This window comes from Lissotriton helveticus, chromosome 1_1 (assembly GCF_964261635.1).
Source record: "Lissotriton helveticus chromosome 1_1, aLisHel1.1, whole genome shotgun sequence".
NCBI lineage: Eukaryota > Metazoa > Chordata > Amphibia > Caudata > Salamandridae > Lissotriton > Lissotriton helveticus.
The window spans coordinates 1,649,568,156-1,649,589,790 of NC_136057.1; the positions used below are offsets into that span (position 1 = coordinate 1,649,568,156).

The 21,635-nt window shown below is 46.1% G+C and overlaps 1 protein-coding gene across 2 annotated transcripts in view; it reads right to left on the reverse strand.

Annotated features, from left to right (window-relative positions):
* Positions 1-2,520: 2,520 nt before the first annotated feature.
* The window catches only part of AVIL (advillin), a 316,912-nt gene continuing 297,797 nt past the window's right edge, over positions 2,521-21,635 (reverse strand). Inside the window, exons 19-20 of one of the 2 annotated variants that reach the window (XM_078688810.1) lie at positions 11,651-11,800; positions 2,521-2,929 (exon numbers count right to left, since the gene is read on the reverse strand). In XM_078688810.1, the coding sequence (XP_078544936.1) occupies positions 2,816-2,929; positions 11,651-11,800 (264 nt within the window). In that variant the 3' untranslated portion in view covers positions 2,521-2,815. The remainder of the gene's footprint in view (positions 2,930-11,650; positions 11,801-21,635) is intronic. The other variant, XM_078688800.1, reaches the window with a different exon arrangement.

Consider the following 21,635-nt stretch of genomic DNA (forward strand, 5'->3'; position numbering starts at 1 on the left):
GTTTTTCAGCAGCCATCTAATTCATACAATTCAATTTTGATTTATGACAACAGTCTAGATATATATGTTGGAGTTCACAAGTTACAGCCAATCAGAATGCAGGTGTCAGGCAGCGTAATCTACCTGTTCATACTCTCATCACACCAGCCCTCATACCCTTACATTGGCTACCAGTGGCATCTATGAATCACAGATCGAGGAATGCATGAAATGGTAGAAATGCTAACAATGGCCGAGTTCAGCAGTTGACAACTTAGGCATATTTTTATTAACCCTGGGCGTAGTTTGCGTAGTAGCCCAATGCGTAGCTACGCAAAGTGCACTTTGCACTACGCGAGCAACGCGAACTGCGTAGTGCGGTAGGAAAAATGCTGTTCACACTGATTGCACAGTGCCGGATGCTTGTCCGCACTGTGCAATCATTGCAAACGGCATCTTGCACAGTGCAAGCGGTCATTTTCTGCCGCTCAAGTAGATTTGTACTCGAGCTGCAGCTTTCTCAATGTGGACTGGTAGTTTCTCATCGTGAGCGGTCGCGACCATACGCGACCACTCGCAATGAGAAACCTGACCTCCCCGCGTTGAGAATCTCACCGGGAGGTATATTTTCCACGCTCGCGATCAGCAACTTGACGTTGCTGATCGCTAACGAGTAAAAAGTCTTGCTCAGATCTTGATTTTGCTCGCTCGCGGTCGCCAACTTGACGTTGAGGACCGCGAGCAAGCAAAAAATGCCCGCTACGGTACGCTTTTTTGCACAGTGCTACGTGCAATTCGCGTACCGCGCAGTAGCGCAAACTATGCATGCTCCGCGAGCGTAGCGTAGTCCTATGCCCACGGTTAATTTTTATGAGGCTAATACAACGCCCAGCAAAGTCTTGCTTCACCACAAATTTCCCACCTATCACCAAACAAAATCAGTATGCTCTAGTTTGGCCCTTTCTTTGACCACCCTCCCATCAGAAAGTCGAAAAATCGTAGAAGTTCTTTACTGTTGAAATAGCTAAACCCTGGAAATAAGTTCCTGCAACAAGAAGAATTGATGGTCACTGAGAATTCCGAAAAGCAATAAATATTTTCCGTCCAATTAATTGTCAATACAGATGATGAAAAAACTAAATTTTAGGTATGCATAGCTGTGTCTATTCTCAGACTCTAAAACACCTCATGCTTATGTGCAGTAACAGTCGCAATAGAATATTTGAGGCACGAATGTGAACCCCACATACATTACCCAATGCATGTACCATACCTCAGATTACATCCAAAACCCTAGCAACTATGCATTCCGAAAGGGCACCCTGAAGCCCTTGCAAACTAAAGTCAATCGTCATTCTTATGAAACACATTAGATTCAGCAATACAATTTATTCAACAGGATACCAATGAAAACCTTTCTTTTGCTGTAAAAATACTAGATCAGACTTTGGCAAAGTAACTGGGACTACTCCCTAGAGATACCTCTTTAAAAAATGAAGTCAAGTGTATTGAGACCATAGAAATTGGAGATAGGAAGCAACAAATACAGTGGAAGTGTGAGTGAGATTGGAAATGAGACAGCAGGAAGATTAAAAGTCTACAAGCCAATCACGGAGAGACACTTTCAAACACTCATTAAAGCATGATGATAAAGGCTCATGATGCAGAACTGACCAGTCTGTACAAGTGTATATGGCATATCTTGAGTTACTATTCTAACTGTAACTTTAAACTATGTGTCCCAACCACTAACTCTGACTAGGTTAATGTGATTTTTGATTAACCCGTCAAAAATAAAAGCTTGGTCAAAGTTTCCGCCAAAGTCCACTTGTGCTATCAAGAAACTGCAAAAGTAATTCTCACTAAATGTGCTTGTTTTCTGTGCATATTATTGGCTCAGCATAGCTCATCAACAGAAATGTGTTTGTTCCAATCCTTGTTACGGAAGTTGATGCTAAAATTATTAGTTAAACTTTACGCCCGAGCGCAACATAATATTCGATCAGCAGTAACTTTGAGATTTTGAGCCCGCTTATATTTGGTGTCTCTAAGTTACTTATGTTCACCATGTTCCCAGGATTGCCCACGTGTCTTTATAAATAAGAGCAAGCCACTACCATAGCAGCCCGACACGGAGCCGCCTACTTAAAATTACAATAATCCCTATAGTGAGCACCTAGAGACCACATAGGAAAATGCCCCTATACTGTAGTTTGGCTGGCATCCAATGAAGCAGTGCTAGATGAGGCATCAAGGTGAACCAAAGTAGGCTCTAGAAATCGTCTTTTGACAAAGAATGCCTAATAGAATAATGGACGGGTCCTCTTAGATCATATAAAAGTACCCGTTGAGATCCTCAGGTTCTCCATATCTTCAGAAGGCAAACACCAGCATACTATTAAACCTATCATTAAACGCTCAGGTAAGTTAAAAATAGGTTCACAATATTTAATACAAATGCTCCCTTATGTTTATTAGGACATGCTGTTAGATATTTGGGCAGAAGGGAACACCTACTTTAGCATAAGAAGTGTCTGAATGCTTAGGACATAAAAGGCCTTTATTATACTTACAGTGATCTTTAGAATGTCTTGCGTTAAAAAAAAGGTAATTACTACCTGAAGCCTGTAAAATTAGCATTATCAGACATAAAATAGAATAAAATAGAATTGATATATGTCACACCTGGCTGAGAATTTATATGTCACATCTTGCTGCGGCTATAATTTTTATGCGTGTTAAGTAGTTTGGTAAATTCGACCCAGAGTGCGAGCAGTTATATTTAGGCTTGGCACCATCGTGGCTGTTCAGGGTAATTTGTGGTTACAGGGACAATTCAAAAAAGTCCTTTTTCTTTCTTCAGATTCAGCTGTTTCCAGACGGGGAGGGCCACAAACTCTCCTCTTGTGATTCCAAACGCAGTGATGAAGTCTTCCTCCGAGAGGTAAGTCTAAGGAAGTTAAAGAAAAATGTCACTATTTACAGTTACCCAAAGCATTCATCAATTGATTTTGATCATAGTCATTCAGTTTTACTGTTATGAATATTTTATTATCCAAATAGAGATGTTTTTCACTGACTGACTGACTAAATTGGTTTTGAAAGGATCCGTGCAGGGGTAATTTCAATTCTGAACAGTGCAAAAGTGCATTGGCAGAGAAACTAGATTAATCCTCCTGTGAGGACTAATGCTACCATAGAAGCAGCCATAATTTCTCTCGATTCCCCACTCCCTTGCTACATTACTTGTCCCCATTGTGGTCATTAGGTGTAACCCTTTACACCTTGTCCTTCACCATCTGTCCTCGCCCATGCTTTATGATTTTGATGTCTCAAGTACATGCACAAAGCTGAATTTAAATCATGGTTGACACTTATCAGCTGTCTTTAGCTTTGTTAAATCTTCCCTCTTTTTCTCTCTTTCTGACTGTAAATCCTGTGAGGAGAACTAGTGTCAACAATGCATCTCCAACTGCAGCTTCTCCTCCACTAAGGCAGAGGAGTGTCAACTCACTGCTCTCCGAGCAGTTCATAAAGGAAAAATAAAATGCTAATTAGGCAGCGTTATTATCATTTTATTTTTCCTACTACAGTGAATTATGTTCATTATGTCGGGGCAAGTCTGGGCTCTGTGACGCCAGAGCACTGCGGGGTGGGGCACTCTGTAACTGCGCATGGTGTTTGGCCGGCCATCTTGGGCCGGCCACACCATCATGAGCACTATATTCTCCATCAGGCTGTATTGTACAGCCTTGTGGTGAACATGCCTAGGCTCCCACTGCCTGTCTGATCGCCGAACCACAATGCTCAGACCAATCACTTTGCTGCAAAGCAACATTGTGATGGGGTTAGGGGAGCCTGGCTGCCTCTTGGTTCCAGTACTCCAGACAGGAAGAAGACAAGATGGGAGGCAGCGGCCGGCCGTAGCCAAGGAAGTGTTTTTTTGTTAGTTTTTACCTTTTTCATTCCCCTCCTCCCCCGCACAACCACCCCATCCGGTAGCAGACACTACTGGGTTATAGGAGGAACTGGTCATTTTTACTTGTATTTTCTTTGCTGCAAATAGAACTTTTGCTCCACAAGCCAATGGGTTCATTCTCGCCGTGTGAATGCACTCGCCACCATTGTTTTCATAAGTTCCTCTCCTGAAATGCAGATAGAATACTGGCAAAGAATGATGCTGCTAGTCTTGGAACGCTCTGTGTTGAAGTAAGTGCTCCTGTGCCTCCACTATAATTCATATAATCTGATGCCAATGCTCTGCGACACACCGCAGGCTTCAGCCATCAGGGTTATATACTGTCCAGAAGAGCTGCTGGTCAAATTCACAAAACATATAATTTTATCTTACACCCACGAACATGTAGTTTTTCAACTTTAAAGATATTCTAAGGATTCACAAAACGTGAGGCCTTCATTCTGTTTTACGTTACATTACGGTGTAATAGTAACACCAAAATGGTTTTAAACATGGTGTTTTATACATCCCATTTGCCGTTTTTAGGTCTCGGACTCGCGTCGCCCTGCGCAGCAGTGTGGGCGGAGCTCCGAGATTCAATGTTTCTTAGTAGGGGGCTTGAACCCGCCCCTCTACTCCATTGGCTGGCTTCCTAAACGGAGGCCAGCCATTGGAGGAGAGGGGCGTCACTCGGTTCAAGCCCCGTCTTTTCCAGATTCAGGGGCGTGTTTTTTCTCTTCTTTCTTGTTTTCGTTCTCTCCTCTTCCCATTGGCTGGAATTTTACCTTCCAGCCAATGGGAAGAGGAGAGAATGAAAACCATGCCCCCAAATCGGAAAATGTCTGCGCTTTGCTAAAGCCATTTCAGCCCAACCGCTGCCGGAAGAAGTCGTCCTCAGGTGAGTGCTTGCTGCCCTGCCCCCCCCCCCCTCGTTGTATGTGCTTGCTGTCCTGCCCCCCCTCGTTGTTCATGCTTGCTGTCCTGCCCCCCTCGTTGTTCGTGCTTGCTGTCCTGCCCCCCCTCGTTGTTCGTGCTTGCTGTCCTGCCCCGAATTACTTGTTGAACCACGGTCATGGATAGCCCCTTCGGAAACCCGTGCCCCTATCCTATAGCATAGCGCTTCGAAGGTGCATAGGAATGCTGTAAGCTGGGATTAGTTTCGGGAAGGCGCAGTGCTGCGGGGTTTGTAAGTCCGCGCAGCTCCAGGCAGACGGGTCCTGCTCCGGAGCGATCCGTCACCTTCACGCTGTGTGAAAAGTAACAAGGGCTGGTTATTAATGCCGTGTCCGCGGCGCTCAGACAAGCGCCCGTCTGCCTGCAGCTCCTCCGACGCAAAGGTCGTCCATCTCCAGCCTGCTCGCCGATGACACCGCTCTTCAAGTGGACATGAGCGTGTGGAAGGATCCCATCTGCGCGAGGCAACGCAAGTTTAGTTTTAGCGTTTTAATACTACTAATGCGAGAAACTGGCAAAACGATGCTCGTAATTTCTCCGTCTCACGTAACCATGCGTTTGAGTGCGGCCATAGCTCTAAGTTGCAACATTACGCCGCACATTTGCAGTGTTTCGTTTACTTCCAGTAGCTTCGAGGTGCTAAGTGCAGTATTGTAACAACTTTAAATGATTCTCAGTCACTAGTCACTGGCGTGTAAACAGTGTAACATTAAAACGCGTACACTCACGACGTTGTGATCGTTGCAGATATATTTTACATCTTATATGATCTGTGTGTCCCAAGAAACTACCCGTATGTTATTAAAAGTGCGTTCCTGACACATTGGAAGACGGGCTGCGGAAGTAAAGTCCTAGCGGAACCAGATTAGAGCCGGAGCTCTTGAGCAGTGAGCTGCATTTTGAATGGCTGAGGAGGAGGGCTCCGGCTGGGATACACTCCGGAGCTGCAGGTAATGCCGCGATGAGAGAGGAGCCTGTCGCCTGCCCTCAGCCCCTGAGCCCAGAGTCCGCCGGGAGGTAGGAGGCACCGGAGTGGGGAGCGTGGCACCTCCAGCCGCCCGCGGGCACCATGGCAGAGGAGAGGAACAAGAGAGCCCTGCAGGAGCCCATCCAGAGGCCGGGGAACAACGTGTGCGCCGACTGCCAAGCCCCCAGTAAGTCATCCACTCCCGGCGTGCCCGGCCGGGGCGTCCTGACTGTGTGATCTGCTGCTCCTGCCTGGGCGTGTCCTGCGGATGGCTGAGCTGTCACTGTCTTGGGAGGGTCCTGCTGCACCTGCCCGGGTGTGTGACCTGCTCTGCCCGGCCTTGTGTCCCGCCGATGCCCCTGTTGATGTGTGTGTCCTGGCACGACCCCTGTGGGTGCTTCTGGGGAGCGGGCACCCTGCCTCCTCTTCTTCCGTCTTTCCTGGTGTTTGCTGCTTGTTCCCTTTATCTCAGGGTGTACTGCTGCCTCGACCTTTTCCTCCTCTATCCTGTCTTGTCCGTCCTCTGGCTCACTGTCTGTCTGTCATGTCACCTCCTCCCTGTTGTCTACCTGTAAGTGTAAACCCTCCTCTGACTTGCTTCCTTTTAACTCTCTCTTCTTTGGCAGTGTGTTTTGTGTACGTCTCCTGCCTGCTCGTTCCTGACTCCAGACTTTGGGTTCTCATGCATGCCTCCTCATGCGTGCTGTCTGTGCCCTCATGCCCGCTGTCTGTGCCCTCATGCCCGCTGTCTGTGCCCTCATGCCTGCTGTCTGTGCCCTCATGCATGCTGTCTGTGCCCTCTGCCTCCTGTCTGTGCCCTCATGCCTCCTGTCTGTGCCCTCATGCCTCCTGTCTGTGCCCTCATGCTTCCTGTCTGTGCCCTCATGCCTCCTGTCTGTGCCCTCATGCTTCCTGTCTGTGCCCTCATGCCTCCTGTCTCTGCCCTCATGCCTCCTGTCTCTGCCCTCATCCCTCCTGTATGTGCCCTCTGCCTGTGCCCTCATGCTTCCTGTCTGTGTCCTCATGCTTCCTGTCTGTGCCCTCATGCCTGCTGTCTGTCCCCTCATGCCTGTTGTCTGTGCCCTCATGCCCGCTGTCTGTGCCCTCATGCCCGCTGTCTGTGCCCTCTGCCCCCTGTCTGTGCCCTCTGCCTCCTGTCTGTGCCCTCTGCCTCCTGTCTGTGCCCTCATGCTTCCTGTCTGTGCCCTCATGCTTCCTGTCTGTGCCCTCATGCCTCCTGTCTCTGCCCTCATGCCTCCTGTCTCTGCCCTCATCCCTCCTGTATGTGCCCTCTGCCTGTGCCCTCATGCTTCCTGTCTGTGCCCTCATGCTTTCTGTCTGTGCCCTCATGCTTCCTGTCTGTGCCCGCATGCCTCCTGTTGTGCCCTCATGCCTCCTGTCTGTGCCCTCATGCCTCCTGTCTGTACCCTCATGCCTCCAGTCTGTGCCCTCATGCCTCCAGTCTGTGCTGCCATGCCTCCAGTCTGTGCCGCCATGCCTCCAGTCTGTGCCGCCATGCCTCCAGTCTGTGCCGCCATACCTCCAGAATGTACCGCCATGCCTCCATGCCTCCAGTCTGTGCCGCCATCCCTCCTGTCTGTGCCGCCATCCCTCCTGTCTGTGTCCCCATGCCTCCTGTCTGTGCTCTCATGCTTCTTGTTTGTGCCCTCATGCCTCCTGTCTGTGTCCCCATGCCTCCTGTTTGTGCTCTCATGCTTCTTGTTTGTGCCCTCATGCCTCCTGTCTGTGCCCTCATGCCTCTTGTTGACTTCATTCCTCCTGTCTGTGCCCTCATGCCTCCTGTCTGTGCCCTCATGCCTCTTGTTGACTTCATTCCTCCTGTCTGTGCCCTCATGCTTCCTGTCTCTTCTCTCATCCTTGAAGCCTCATGTGTGGACACTCACGCCTGATGTCACTGCTGTCACTCATTGTCTATGCCGTCTATGAATCTTCTGTCTGCTCTCTCCTGCACCCCCTCCCCCCTCGTGTTTTAGTCTGCGAGCTCCCTGACTGTTCCTCCTTCCTCGTCCTGTCTTTGTGTTAACCAGCCCCACCATGTGTCTCACCTGCCCCCCCACCTACCCTGTGTGCATCTAGTGTCTCCTGTCTGCATGTCTCGGTGCCCGGGTGCATCGGGACACATGGCACTGCTGCAGCAGGGAGCGGCGCCGCTGCACATCTTGGGCAGACCTTGTCCCCCGAGTGGAGGGTGTGTGTGGGTAGAGCCGGGTACCAGCCAGGACAGCCACGGTCTCCCTTTAATGGTGCCGCTCCCAGTTGCAAATAATGCCCTCTCCGCATCTTCCTGGGGTCTGAGGTGGCGGCAGCGGCTGCCCACGCAGCTCCAAGATGACAATGACATCAGCCCTGTGCCAGCCCCTCCCGGGCTCCCAGACGCGCCCCTCCCATGTCTCTCCCACCAAACTCGCTGCCTTTACCAATGTTTCAGCAGTCACCTTTGTTTGGGAACATTTTTGGATTTTGATTCTTTCGGTTTGGGCCTCCCAAGTTCTATTTTATCTGTGGTATAAGTTTATGTTCATTTGTCCTGACCTATGTTTTTTACCCTTTAGGCTCCGACCTTTGAATTTGACTTTGAACTTGTGCTTCTAATCAACCAATGCCATTTGCTTTCTGTTATCTGGTTCTGATTTGTGACAGGCGCCTGCGTTGTCCTAGTCGCGACCGCTCTGTGTGTGTGGGGGGCTCTGTGTGTGTGTGTGGGGCTCTGTGTGTGTGTGGGGGGGGCTCTGTGTGTGTGTGTGTGGCTCTGTGTGTGTGTGTATGTGTGTGGCTCGCTGTGTGTGTGTGTGTGTGTGGCTCGCTGTGTATGTGTGTGTGTGGCTCGCTGTGTGTGTGTGTGTGTGTGTGGCTCGCTGTGTGTGTGTGTGTGGCTCGCTGTGTGTGTGGCTCTGTCTGTGTGTGTGGGGCTCTGTGTGTGTGGGGCTCTGTGTGTGTGTGTGGGGCTCTGTGTGTGTGTGGGGCTCTGTGTGTGGGGGGGACTCTGTGTGTGTGGGGCTCTGTGTGTGTGTGTGTGGTGCTCTGTGTGTGGGGGGCTCTGTGTGTGTGTGTGGGGCTCTGTGTGTGTGTGGGGCTCTGTGTGTGTGGGGGGCTCTGTGTGTGTGGGGGGGGCTCTCTGTGTGTGTGGGGGGCTCTGTGTGTGTGTGTGTGTGTGTGGCTCGCTGTGTGTGTGTGGCACGCTGTGTGTGTGTGGCTCTGTGTGTGTGGCTCTGTGTGTGTGGCTCTGTGTGTGTGTATTGCTCTGTGTGTGTGTGGGGGGCTCTGTGTGTGTGTGTGGGGCTCTGTGTGTGTGTGGGGCTCTATGTGTGTGTGTGGTGCTCTGTGTGTGTGGGGGGCTCTGTGTGTGTGTGTGTGGGGCTCTGTGTGTGTGTGGGGCTCTGTGTGTGTGTGGGGCTCTGTGTGTGTGGGGGGGGCTCTCTGTGTGTGTGTGGGGCTCTGTTTGTGTGTGTGTGTGTGTGGCTCGCTGTGCGTGTGTGTGGCTCGCTGTGTGTGTAGCTCTGTGTGTGTGGCTCTGTGTGTGTGGGGGGCTCTGTGTGTGTGGGGCTCTGTGTGTGTGGGGGGGCTCTGTGTGTGTGTGTGTGTGGGGGGCTCTGTGTGTGTGTGGGGGGATCTGTGTGTGTGGGGGGGGCTCTGTGTGTGTGTGTGTGGGGCTCTGTGTGTGTGTGTGTGGGGCTGTGTGTGTGGGGGGGCTCTGTGTGGGGGGGCTCTATGTGTGTGTGTGTGCTGGGCTTTGTGTGTGTGTGTGTGGGGCTCTGTGTGTGTGTGTGTGTGGGGCTCTGTGTGTGTGTGTGGGGGGCTCTGTGTGTGTGTGTGTGGGGGGGGCTCTGTGTGTGTGTGTGGGGGGTTCTGTGTGTGTGTGGGGGGGCTCTGTGTGTGTGTGTCTGTGTGTGTGGCTCTGTGTGTGTGTGTGGGGGGCTCTGTGGGTGTGTGTGTCGGGCTCGCTGTGTGTGTGGGGGGGCTGTGTGTGTGTGTGTGTGTGTGTGGCTCTCTGTGTGTGTGGGGCTCTGTGTCCGCGAATACTCTCTACTACTCTCTAATGCTCACCTATTGCCATTGTATATGACAATACCATTTATTAATGTTAAAAAAAAATGAAAACAAATGTCATGAGCAATGCCAATAGCTCTACCTTTAATAATGCCGAGACCATTGCATTGTAAATGCTTGTTAATGGCTCTAAAGAAGCGATGCCACATTTACCTGGGCTTTGTGGTGCCTATATTCTATTGCCGTAATTCAAATAGAGTGGCAGAGCTCAGCAGATGTCAGCCAAGAGCTTTTAACTTGCCCAGCCATTTTTCCAACTAGATTCTTACAATACCATGTTACATTTTCCTTTGTAGTATGAAGCTGCTGCATGCTACTGCTAAATTATGTTGGTAGTTGTGTATCCCAATGCGTGATTAAGAAGATACTAAAATGCAAACTGCCACAGTAAGCGCAAAAAAGCCCCAAACATATTGAATGCTGGTCGAAAGAAAACGATAGAAAAAATATTTAATTTTAGATTAATCCACTCTGCCTGTTCTCTGGCTCCTGTGGGCCTCTAGCCCTAAATGGCCCCCGTATTTGCTCTCTGTTTCTGGGTATTGCTGGGCTGGTGCTAACAACTTGCACAATCTATACATTCACTGCGAGTTTGTGATCCTGTAGTGGAGAAAATATACCAGCTTTCGGTAATTTTTCAAATTTTTGCACTGGTCAAGACAACACCTTCTCCCCAACACAACACATTATACTCTGCTCGAATAGGTGTAGGCCAGGGAGAGCTCAGTGCTGCTGCAGCATGCGATCTGTGTGGGTTCAGTGTGGCTAGCGAGTGATGTGCCTGTATGATTGCAGGGTCAGTTGTGTGTGCGGGTGGGTGATGTGCATGTATGAATGAGGGTGACTAATGGTAAGACAGAGTGTAGAGTGAAGGGTGTGCCTTTGTGAGTGTTATGAATGGTGTGCCTTTTTAGTGAGCCCAGAGTAAGTTGTGTGACTGTATGAGTACACAGGATGAGTGATGTGTTGTCATGAGTGTGGGATGAACTCTAAATGAGTAATGTGTCCTAGTGAGTGGCGGATGAGTAGTATGCTTGGTGAGTGAATGGGTGAGTGAGTGAAGCAGTGTGAGCTTGGGTGAAAGGAACAATGAGTTTGTGTTAGTGATAGTTAAATGATGTATCGGAGTTATCTGAGTTAGTTCAGGGAGAGTTGTGTCTCTTTGTAAACCCGTTCATAACTATTTAAAAAAAAATTGTAGCAAGCTTTCTTGAAAGATAATGCTGGAAAGAAATCTCACATTTTTTTCTCTCAAATTGTCTTGTGGGGGAAGAAATCCCTCCCTGCGCTGCCCATCCATATTTGATTCATTCTCGCTCCGGTTGCACTTTATATTCAACGTAAAGGTTTCTGCCTAACCACTTTTAAAATGCCCCAGCCGCCACTGAACTCCAAGCCTCGCCCTAAAATATTTCATCTGAAAATAGATGGAGAGACTGAAGAATACCATGATGGCAGCTACACTTTGCATTTTTGTGCACTCTTTGATGTAGCTGATATTGCAGGTGCGATGCCTCGTTACATCCTTCGTCAATTAACAGGTTTCTACTTGCTGGTGAGGAGATAGCATCAGGGCATGGAGTGGAAACTACAGAAAGGAAACAAGGCACTTAAAACTTTTCTTCTGCTAATTCATGATCTCGTGAGATCTGGATCAGGAGGGTCAACCCTGGATAGCAACTGCACCGCCTGGTTGACATTCCTGCTGTAAGTTAAAGTCTCACCTCTTTCTTAGAAGGATCAACATCTTCCGGCAGCTCGTGCTTCTGTTTCCGCAGTAGAAGGTGAAGTGGATAAGATTGGTAGCAGGTGACTCCACTGCTGCCATTGGTTTTGGCACCAGAACTGGGGCTAATGGCAGTCCCATTTAAATCCTACATGGGAAGGAGAAGAATTGTGTTGAAAATATAACCATACCATGGACCTTAATCTGACATGCTGAGTGTTCAAATGATCTACTCCTGCTTGCAGTAGCTGAAAACATACTGTCTTGCCCTTTTAATTTGCTAAGTGATGCATGTCGTTGTCTTTTGGCTCTTTCAGCTCAAGTTTTTAGTTAATATAATCTCTGCCTTTTCCACCCTCGATTGCAATTAAACAGTGCCCAACCAAGCAGAACAAACCTAAGCACTGATCATAGAATGTGAATTTTAGTATCAGGTCACTTCTCACCACGGTCCAGAAGAAATTTCCCTGAGCGTTTAAAGGAAATTTATTTGAGAAAAAACAGACAGCAGATTTGGGTGTTAGCAACAGCTTGACCATCACAGCCACTGTTTGGGGATAAGTGATGTAAAAGAAACTGACGCTTTATGGTGAGTAGAGTAATTGTAAGCTTTGATCATTCTGGCAGAATGGTGATTATTACGAATGGATGAAGAATTCCGTTCTGCCTGTGAAGTTTTGCCCACTCTGCGAGTCGTGCCGCAAAACTCTGTGAAGTGATGCGGAGCGGAGTTTTTTCTCTCGCGTGGCTCACCAATATTGATTTGGCAAGGGAGAAAGATTGCGGGCTTGACCTCCTCAGGATAAGCCTTCTCAATGTGGGCGGTTGCAGTACTTCGCGACCTCTCGCCTTGAGAAATCTGCCACTTGCGTTGAGGAAGCTGCCGCTCAAATAAAATATCTACTCGAGCAGTAGAATGGAGCAGCGCCCTCTGGAGCAACGTGTAGAGCCCTTCACAGTGATATTACAGTGGGATACAAACTCCCAGTGCTAAAAACCAGTGGAAGCAGAGTGAGCTACCACACTTTGCCGCTGGTGGAACTCCTTAGAGCATGGCAGAGTTTTCTCAGCACTTCGCGGAGCTCCGCAGAGCAGAACTCCGCCAACCTCACTAAGGCCTAGTGCTTATGAAAGAAAGGGACAGTGGAGAACAGAAACCATTAACAGTACTACTACTGAAAAAAATCGCACCATTAGAGGATTTTCTTTAAAAGCCCTGCTTGAAAGAGGTTTCCAACGACCTTGATGCAGTATTTACAAAATGTTCTACAGTCTAGATTCCACAGATAAAGACAAACTAGGAATGGCATAAGTGATGCAAATGACAAAATGTAGAGGGAGATACCCTTTTACTTGGAAAATGAATGGGTAACAAGCATTCAAAACAACAAATTTCCTTTTCCAAACTTTTTAGGCCGGAATCCTTAGGAGTCACTATGTAATGTGGGGGCAGGTGGACTAGTGTGTAATGAGTATTTGCGCAGTTTAGCAAATTTACAAAACTACTTGGATGAATACTTATATACAAAGGTTAAGTTACACACAACCCAATGTCAAAATTCAAAATATATTATTTATTATTCACTGTTGAATTGCTGATACATTTTGTGTTTTAAGTGTAATAATTTGTGCACATAAGTTTTGTGATTCTTGAATTTTTAGCAAAAATGTTTTTATAAATAATGTGACCATGTGTTTCAACCACATTAATTGACTCTAGAAATGTATCAGCAATTCAAGAGTGAATAATAAATAATATATTTTGACATTGGGTTGTGTGTAACTTAACCTTTGTATATAAGAATTCATCCAAGTAGTTTTGTAAATTTGCTAACCTGCGCAAATACTCATTACACACTAGTCCACCTGCCCCCACATTATATAGTGAATCCTAAGGATTCCGGCCTAAAAAGTTTGGGAAAAGAAATTTGTTGTTTTGAATAAGTGATGCAAAAGCAGCTTTTGACCTGACCACAGTGCATGTGCAATACAATTCTGAAAGAGGCCAGTCATTTTGGCGAACCAAACACTAGATGGGGATTTGGCTGATGTTTATAGCATTACTATTGTTATTCTCATTTCACCTTCAGCATAAAGTGAAAGCATGTGATGCTACAAACTTTCAATCACCTTCTGTTCCAACAGAAGGCTCAAAAGAAAAACTTCGAGCCACTGCACGTAATTATTATTTTGTTTTTTACAACTAAAGCACAAAAAAAGCTTTATTTGAGGTTTATGTAAAAGAGTATTAACCTAACTCTAGACTACAGTTTCATTTCGGAACAAACAATGTATCACCAGCTCGCAGTGAAAGTAAATCATAGAACCATGCTGGAAAGGAGGAGTCTTGAAAACTAACCAGGGCTTTTTGACAAAAATTCAGATAAACCAAACCTTGTACATGACCGCAGTGTATGGTGTTCTTTCTGGTGCGTTGTTGATGGATTCTCATGTGAGGAGTTTAGAGTCCAAGAGACGCGTCAGTGTTGAAATGGTTTGAAGAATGCATTGGTTTCAGTATAAAAGCTTAAGAACCGTACATTGCTGTTAGAAAATTAAGTTCAAGATGAGTGGGATGAGAGCACAATAGACCTTGTGCATTCCTGATCCACTTAGCCTTTTTTAAATTAATTTTTTTACATAATTGATGAAAATAGAATTTTAGTCTTTCTCTGAACCAAAAAACACAACACTGAGTTTGAAAGCAAGAAAGCAGAAATCACTAGGCCATGGCGAAAAGCATGTCCATAGTTACTCAGAGTGATAACCACTTATTGTAGTAATTGTTTGACATAAGAACTGGATGGCCCATTTATTTGGCACCACTTTAAATAGCCTTTCACCTCCTAGTCACTGTTTAAAACCTGTGGTGAAAACTGTCACAGTTATTGTTGTTCAAAATCATATTTGTTTAGTAACATGAATATTTTGCATGTGAAGCAATGCTGCAATGTACAGAACTATGTTTTCTTGGCATAAGCCAAACTGTGCTTCAGTAAGGCTTCGACTCCATATTGAACTTCAAAATGCCCATATTTTCATGTATGTTTTCATTTCTCATTGACACTGCACCTAGCAAAACGTGCATAGATGGTTTGTGATAACACGCTGTTTTGAAGACCCTCGGAGGGAGTTTTTTTTTAAATTATGTTTCTCTCCAAGTTCTCTTCCAGCCCCATTCATACCTGAGACTTTCATTGTTTATGTAACTAGATTTGTACTGTTGCTTCCGATTACATTAGGTCAAAGAGGAGTTTTTTTATAATTCATGTGAGGGGCTAGTGCGAGAATGGGGACCCTATATGGAATTGTATTAGTTCTATACTTTGACTTGTCAATTTGTGATACATTTTATCAACCTGTGCTAACTTTTGGATTTCCATTGATTTTAATTCTAGAAATCTCTATAAAAGGACCCTTCTGGGGGTGAGGCAGGTCTCTTCCTCGAGCCTCTAGTGATGCTGCCTGCTTTCATATTGATTTGCTGCATAATCTGGACACATTTTTTCAGATTTTGCTCATGCTGCACTTATTATATAGAAGGATTAAAGCATTCATGTAGTGGCATAGCCTTTATGGCAAATGATTTCAAAGCCTATGCCAATTCCCTGTGATTGATTTATTATGCATTTTGACTGATTTTGAGACTAACTATATTTTTGTCTTCTCTATTGCACTTTAATATTTTTAATAAACGTTCATGATTCCCAACTTACTGATCTCATGCTCTTTGGCGTCTCAGGGCTTATTTAATAATTGTTATTTGTGTAAGGCTCCCTGTTTCCCATTTTTAGCGCTTTTACAGATAAATACAGACCGAAAACATTTATTTTCTTGTCTGTATTTATTTTTAAATGAGGATAAAAACGGAAATTGGGTTGCTTTTTGAGTAATTCTAAATACTGTCTGCCATGACTGCCAGGCCAATGTTTGTGTGGATTGATAGATAAGGGGGCTAACAAGAAAGGAATTTTAATAAAGAAACTTTTACAGAAGTAGATATGCACAAGGTTGATACTGAAATTTGCATATTTTCTTATGAGTGCATTGATTTATCTTTTGCAGGTATTTACAGCATTGAAACCTGGTAGGCATTCAAGCATAAGTGCATATTTTCAGTTTAAATAAATGTGGAAATATACTAATTTCAGCTTCATTTTTCCACAAAATAAATATGGATAAATACAGACGGAAATGTAAAAAAAAATACCATAAAACCCGGGAGCCCTAATTGTAATGCTGTTTTGAATTTTATCTTAAGGGGCACATTTCCTCATTTATTCTTGAGCACAACACTGCCCCCAAGCCTGCATAGGCGCTTTACCTCTATTTTATCAGATTACCTGGCACAGCCTCAACAGTTTTGAACAACAACATATCGATTTACTGTTCTTAATTGATAATCTCTATGCACCGAACCCTCAGTCCACTTCCCAGAAGGCCAGTGCCTACTTGACCCTCATTCACCATCTTAATTGGGAGTAATCTTCACAGATCTGGATGCAAAAATAAAGAAGTTTTTAAGGAGAATAATTAATCTTTCTCATGGTCTCTGATGCTTTGACTGCTTCCAAGCTGTTACAGCAATGAAAGGCCCTCATCAGCAGGCACCCTGTGCAGTAGCTTTCAAACAGATGAGTTCTACGTACTCCCAAGGTTCCATTTGAGCTATTTAAGATAGGCCACATATATCATCTCTCAAAACTCCTACTGAAAACTATTTTGCATGGCCCTAGCTGGGGTATATGCTCTTTAACGTCCAGCCATTGTCACAGCTGAGAGAGATATCTTCCAGGATCTCAGTGTGGCAGGTATTTTTAGGATCCCAGCGAGGGACGCTACCTCTTTTGTTTCACTGGTCTTATGCTGGAAAGAGACACCCTCTTCAACACAAGTAGTGATATTTACTGGCCAAGTTTGATTTGCACCTGGGCAATGTAAACTAAGTCTTCAGTTTCTGATTTTAAAATTGATTCATGCCAATGGTCTGGAAGTTGGAGATCTTTGTATTTCCATAGAAACATCCACAGCATTGTGTCAACCCCGCCCTCTGGACAGCCATGTAGTCAATAACCAGATAGTTCAGCCTCTGTAACCATTCGATTTTGGCCTTTTCATTGGGTGGTAAAGTCACTTGTTACGCTATTTTGTTCCTTATACCTTCCTGCTGGGAAGTCTTCTTATCTAGTTAGGTCTGTTTACATGGCCACCAGACACGAAGGGTTATTACTCACTGCCTTTCTGGGCCATTGGTAGTTCTCCAGCTTACAGCCTTTCAGTGGAGCCTTTATCTTTTATTAAATGCCATCATTAAGAGCCACAAAGAGAAAGACTTTCATAGATAGAAACTGTGGCTTACATTTATGCATGGGTTCAAATGGTGGGCCCATTCATCTTGTGAGGACTATGTTAAGATTCTACACTGGAGCAGGTGGAAGTTTTGGTGGTATAACTCTTTTGAGTTCTTCCATGAAAGCTTTGATTACTGGAACTCTGAAAAGCAAAAAATGTAGCCTATTTTGTAGATACGCAGCTAATGCAGCAAGATGTAGTTGGATAGAAGTGTAAGCTAATCCTGACTGCTGCAAGTGTAACAGGTTAACAAATGATAATTTGTATTGAAGCATTAAGAGGATGGATGTTGTTGTTATTGCAATAGATAACAAAAAGTTTCAATTTGGCTACATAACAGCCTCTTGTAGTAGACCTTCTGGCCTCTCTGATGATGTTCATACAGTCTCGTGGGAGATTTAGATAACCAACTCTATGACTTTAGTTGCCAGATTGCGCGGTTCAGTTGTTTGGGATCTGGGTGTTGGATTTCTCCATGGCTCTGTGTGAGGAGACTGGATGTGAGGTGCAGCTTTTGATGTGGAACTAGGTTGACAGGCCCATGTGGGCGCTACTAGGATCAGTGTGAGGGATGTTTGCCTGAGTTTCCGAAACACTCATGGAATGAGTGGGAGAGGTGGAAAAGCATAGGCAAATATACCTGATCAGTTTATCCTTAGTGCATTGCCTTTGGAGAGCAGGTGTGGGTACCTGGAGGTGGTTAGGGTAGTTTGCGTTTTGGTGTGTGGCGAAAAGATCTATTTGAGGAACTCCCCAGCTTTAAAAGTATGGGAGGAGAACTTGAGGATGAAGTTCCCATTCTTGTATTTGATGTCTCAGTCTGCTGAGAAGATCGGCAATCTGATTGTTTACTTCTGGGAGGTGTTCCGCTAGGAGATAGATTTTGTGGTAAATGGCCTACCTCCAAATGTCTTGGGCCAAGTGTGACAGTTGGAGAGAATGTGGCCCCCCCCTGTTTTTGTTTGTAATACATAGCTGTCATGTTGTCAGTACGAACTAAGACAGCTTTGCCGCCCAGGTGAGTCTGAAATGCTTTGAGAGCTAGAAAGACTGCTAGCAGCTCTAGATGCTTTATGTGGAGAGGTTTTTTGCTGTTGACTCCACAGGCCTTGCACTGTGTGGTGCTGAAGATGAGCCCCCCAGCCAGTGAGGGGCACGTCCGCTGTTAGCATTGTTTGTGAAACGGGGTCTATGAATAGCCATCCTTTTGATAATTTTTTTGTGTTCCACCACTGCAGAGAGCAATGAGTACGGTCGCTTACCAACACTAGATCGGTTAACAGACCCTGCAATTGGTTCCACTGACTCGCTAAGCATTCTTGCAGGGGACGCATATGAAGCCTGGCATGAGGAACGAGCATGATGCAAGATGCCATCATTCCAGTAGTTGCATATACATTCAAGCTGGACGAGAGTGATTGGACTGAAACTGGAGAACTAGCGCCTGATTGTTGCAAATTCTGGCTGCATTGGGAAAGGCGAGAGCCTTTTCAGTATCTAAAGTGTCTCCTAGGTAATTTTGAGTGTTGGAAGGTTGTAGATGTGATTTCAACACATTGACTGTGAACCCCAGTTGGTGCAGTAACTGTAGTGTCCTGTGAGTATGTTGGAAACACTTTGGATAAATACTGGCTTTGATGAGCCAGTCGTCCAAGTAGGGGAATACATGAATGTGTTGTCTTCTTAGATGAACAGCGACTACTGCCAGACATTTTGTAAAGACTCTAGGAGCAGTGGTGACTCAAAGGGGAGTACCTTGAACTGGTAATGTTGTCCCGCTATCACAAATCTGAGAAATTTGCAATTAACGGGAGGTATTGTAGTATGAAAATAGTCATCCTTTAATTCTAGAGTAGAGAGAAAGTCGCCCTATTGCAGTAGTGGGAGCACTTGTTGAAGTGTTACTATGTGAAAATGGTCTGACTCTATTTAAAGATTTAATTCTCTGAGGTCCAAGATTGGTCTGACAGAACCGTCCTTTTTGGGTATGAAAAAGTAAAAGGAGTATACACCTGACCAGTGCTAGTGTAGTTGAAGGGGCTCTATAGCCCCTTTTAGAAGGAGAGATTGAATCTCCTGTTTGAGGCGGTGTAAGTGATCCGGTGGCAGTTTGTGTGAACGTGGAGGAATGTTTGGAGGATTGTTGGTGAGCTCCAAGCAATAACCAGAACGGATAATTTCCAGTACCCATTTGTCTTTAGTTATGGATTGCCAGACGGGTAGGAAATGTGAAAGACGCCCCCGACAGGAGTTAAATGGTATGGGGTAGTGTAGGCAAGTCACTGTTTGGTGTCGGATGGGAAGGTGCGTGTTTGGAGCCTCTACCTTTACCTTTGTTATTTTTGCCTCTGTAACCCCCTCTGAAGTAACTCTTAGAGGCAGAGGTTTGATTGTTGCCTTAGTATGTTGTGTTGGCAGTATCTGAGGAGCTATTATTGGACCCTCTGTGGTAGAAGGAGCGCCGAAAGGAACCCCGTCCTGGTGTTAATTGAAGGGCTCTCATAGATTTGGCCACTTCTGTGTCCTTCATTTTTTCTAGTGAGAAGTCTACCACAGGTCCAAAGAAGTGTTCCTTGTCAAATGGTGTGTTCAGGATAGAAGTTTGAACCTCTGGTTTGAATCCTGAAATACGTAACCAGACATGCCTTCTTAAAATGATGCTGGGGTTGACAGCTCTGGCTGCAGTGTCTGCGGAATCCAGGGAGCACCTGATAGAATTATTGGAAAGGAGCTGTCCCTCCCGGACTAGGTCTTGTGCCTTGGACTTGTGCTCATCAGGTAGAAATTGGAGCAACTGCTCCATTTCATCCCAATGCGCCCTGTCGTACCTAGCTAACAGTGCCTGTGTATTGGAGATGTGCCAAATGTTTGCAGCCTGGGAGGCTACTCTTCCCCGAAGCATCCAGCAACTTTGATTCTTTGTATGGGGGCGGAGCATCTCCTGCTATTTGTGAATGGGCTCTTTTGCGTGAGTTGGAAACTACCAATTAATCCAATGGTAACTGCCCCCTTATGTATGCTGGATCTGATGGTACCGGCTTATATTTATTCTCTGCCCTAGGGGTGAGAATATGTGCCCTGACAGGATCCTTAAAAATATCATCTATGTGTCTGATCATACCCTTGAGCATAGGAAGTGTGTGCGAGGACCTTTGTGTACTACTAAGAATATCGAAAAGGAAATCCTCTTCCACGGGATTCATTATGCAGCTGAAACCCATGGTAGTTAGCAGCTCTACCCAACAGTTCTATGTATCCTACACTGTCGTCCGGTGGAGAAGGCTTAGTAGGATCATGGATCAGGATCATTCCCTGGAGGGGAATTGGTGTTGTAATCTGTCCAGGTGTCTGCGGGTATAGATTCATTGTCCCCAGCCCTATACCCACCCCCACCACCTTGATCTTCAGGTGTATGGGCTGGTGATTGCTCAGGTGAAATTAGTAATGTTTGAAACTGAGGAGAAGGGGGTGATAGAAGAGGAGGAGGAGAAGTATTAGTACCGACATATTTCCTTTTTAAAGGAATATGGTAGACCTCTTCTGTCTCAGGTTTGAATTTTATTTTCACCTTTGTGGTAATATGTCCAGTTGTTGGGTGAATGTATATCTCCCTCTGTTTCGGATCCGGTTTGGAGTGCGGAGCATCAAAATGTTGCTCTTTGGAAGGAATTGGCACATCCGTTTATTTTGGTGCTGAATGCTTCGGTGCTGGGGCTTTGGATGCCACGGATTTTGGATCCAAAGACATTTTTGGCGTCGAAGGGGGTGTGGCAGAGCCTGTCTTTGGCTTCGATCCCGAAGGTTTCAGCTCAGTGCTTGTTTTCATATGACTCTGTTCGGAGCCGGAAGGCTTTTGGGTATTTTTCTGTGCCAAGCCAGAGGGCGGGGTGTCGGAAACATGTTCTCGGTGCCGACTGTGACCTGGAGGCAGGGGTTGGACCGGAGCCTTCTTCTTGGTATGAGGTGGACTTTGGGGCAAGGGAGTATCTGTACTCATGGTACGCTGCCCTTGCGAGATGTCTTTGTCCCCCTTGGAGCTGTAGTCAGAGATGGAGATGGGGTCTTGTTCCTCCTCAGCTCTCATGGCGTCTCCGGCCTCTTGTCCTGAATCTTCTCCAAAGAGGTTCGGAATGGAACTTGTGTGTTTGGCTCTGAATGTCGCAACTTTGAGCCCGACGTTCGCAAACCTGTTTCTTTGATTGGAAAGCTTTACACACGTCACAGTTCTGTTCGCTGTGCTCTGGAGACCAGCAGAGGTTACACAGTTCGTGTGAGGCGGTGCGCTGAAACTTTGCGTCGCACGGAGGGCAGAATTTAAATGGAGTCTGTTCCATCTACTGCGAGGCGGACCGGCGTGGTTAGGCCCGCTGGCCTTCCACGAGCTACCCGATCGAAAGAGGGTTTTTCCCGTAAATACGATATGCGGAGAAAGGGATTATGCGATCGAAAACAATACTGTCGAGGGTTTTCTTGCACACTGAGAGAAACCGGAGAAACGGTGTCAAACCAGAGCGCAGCAATTCACGTCCGAACCCGATGGCGGAAAAAAAGAATCTAACAATGGAGTCGATGCCCATGTGCACTATCACCGTAAGGAGGAGTCACCTACCTCATGACTGGAAAGACTTCTT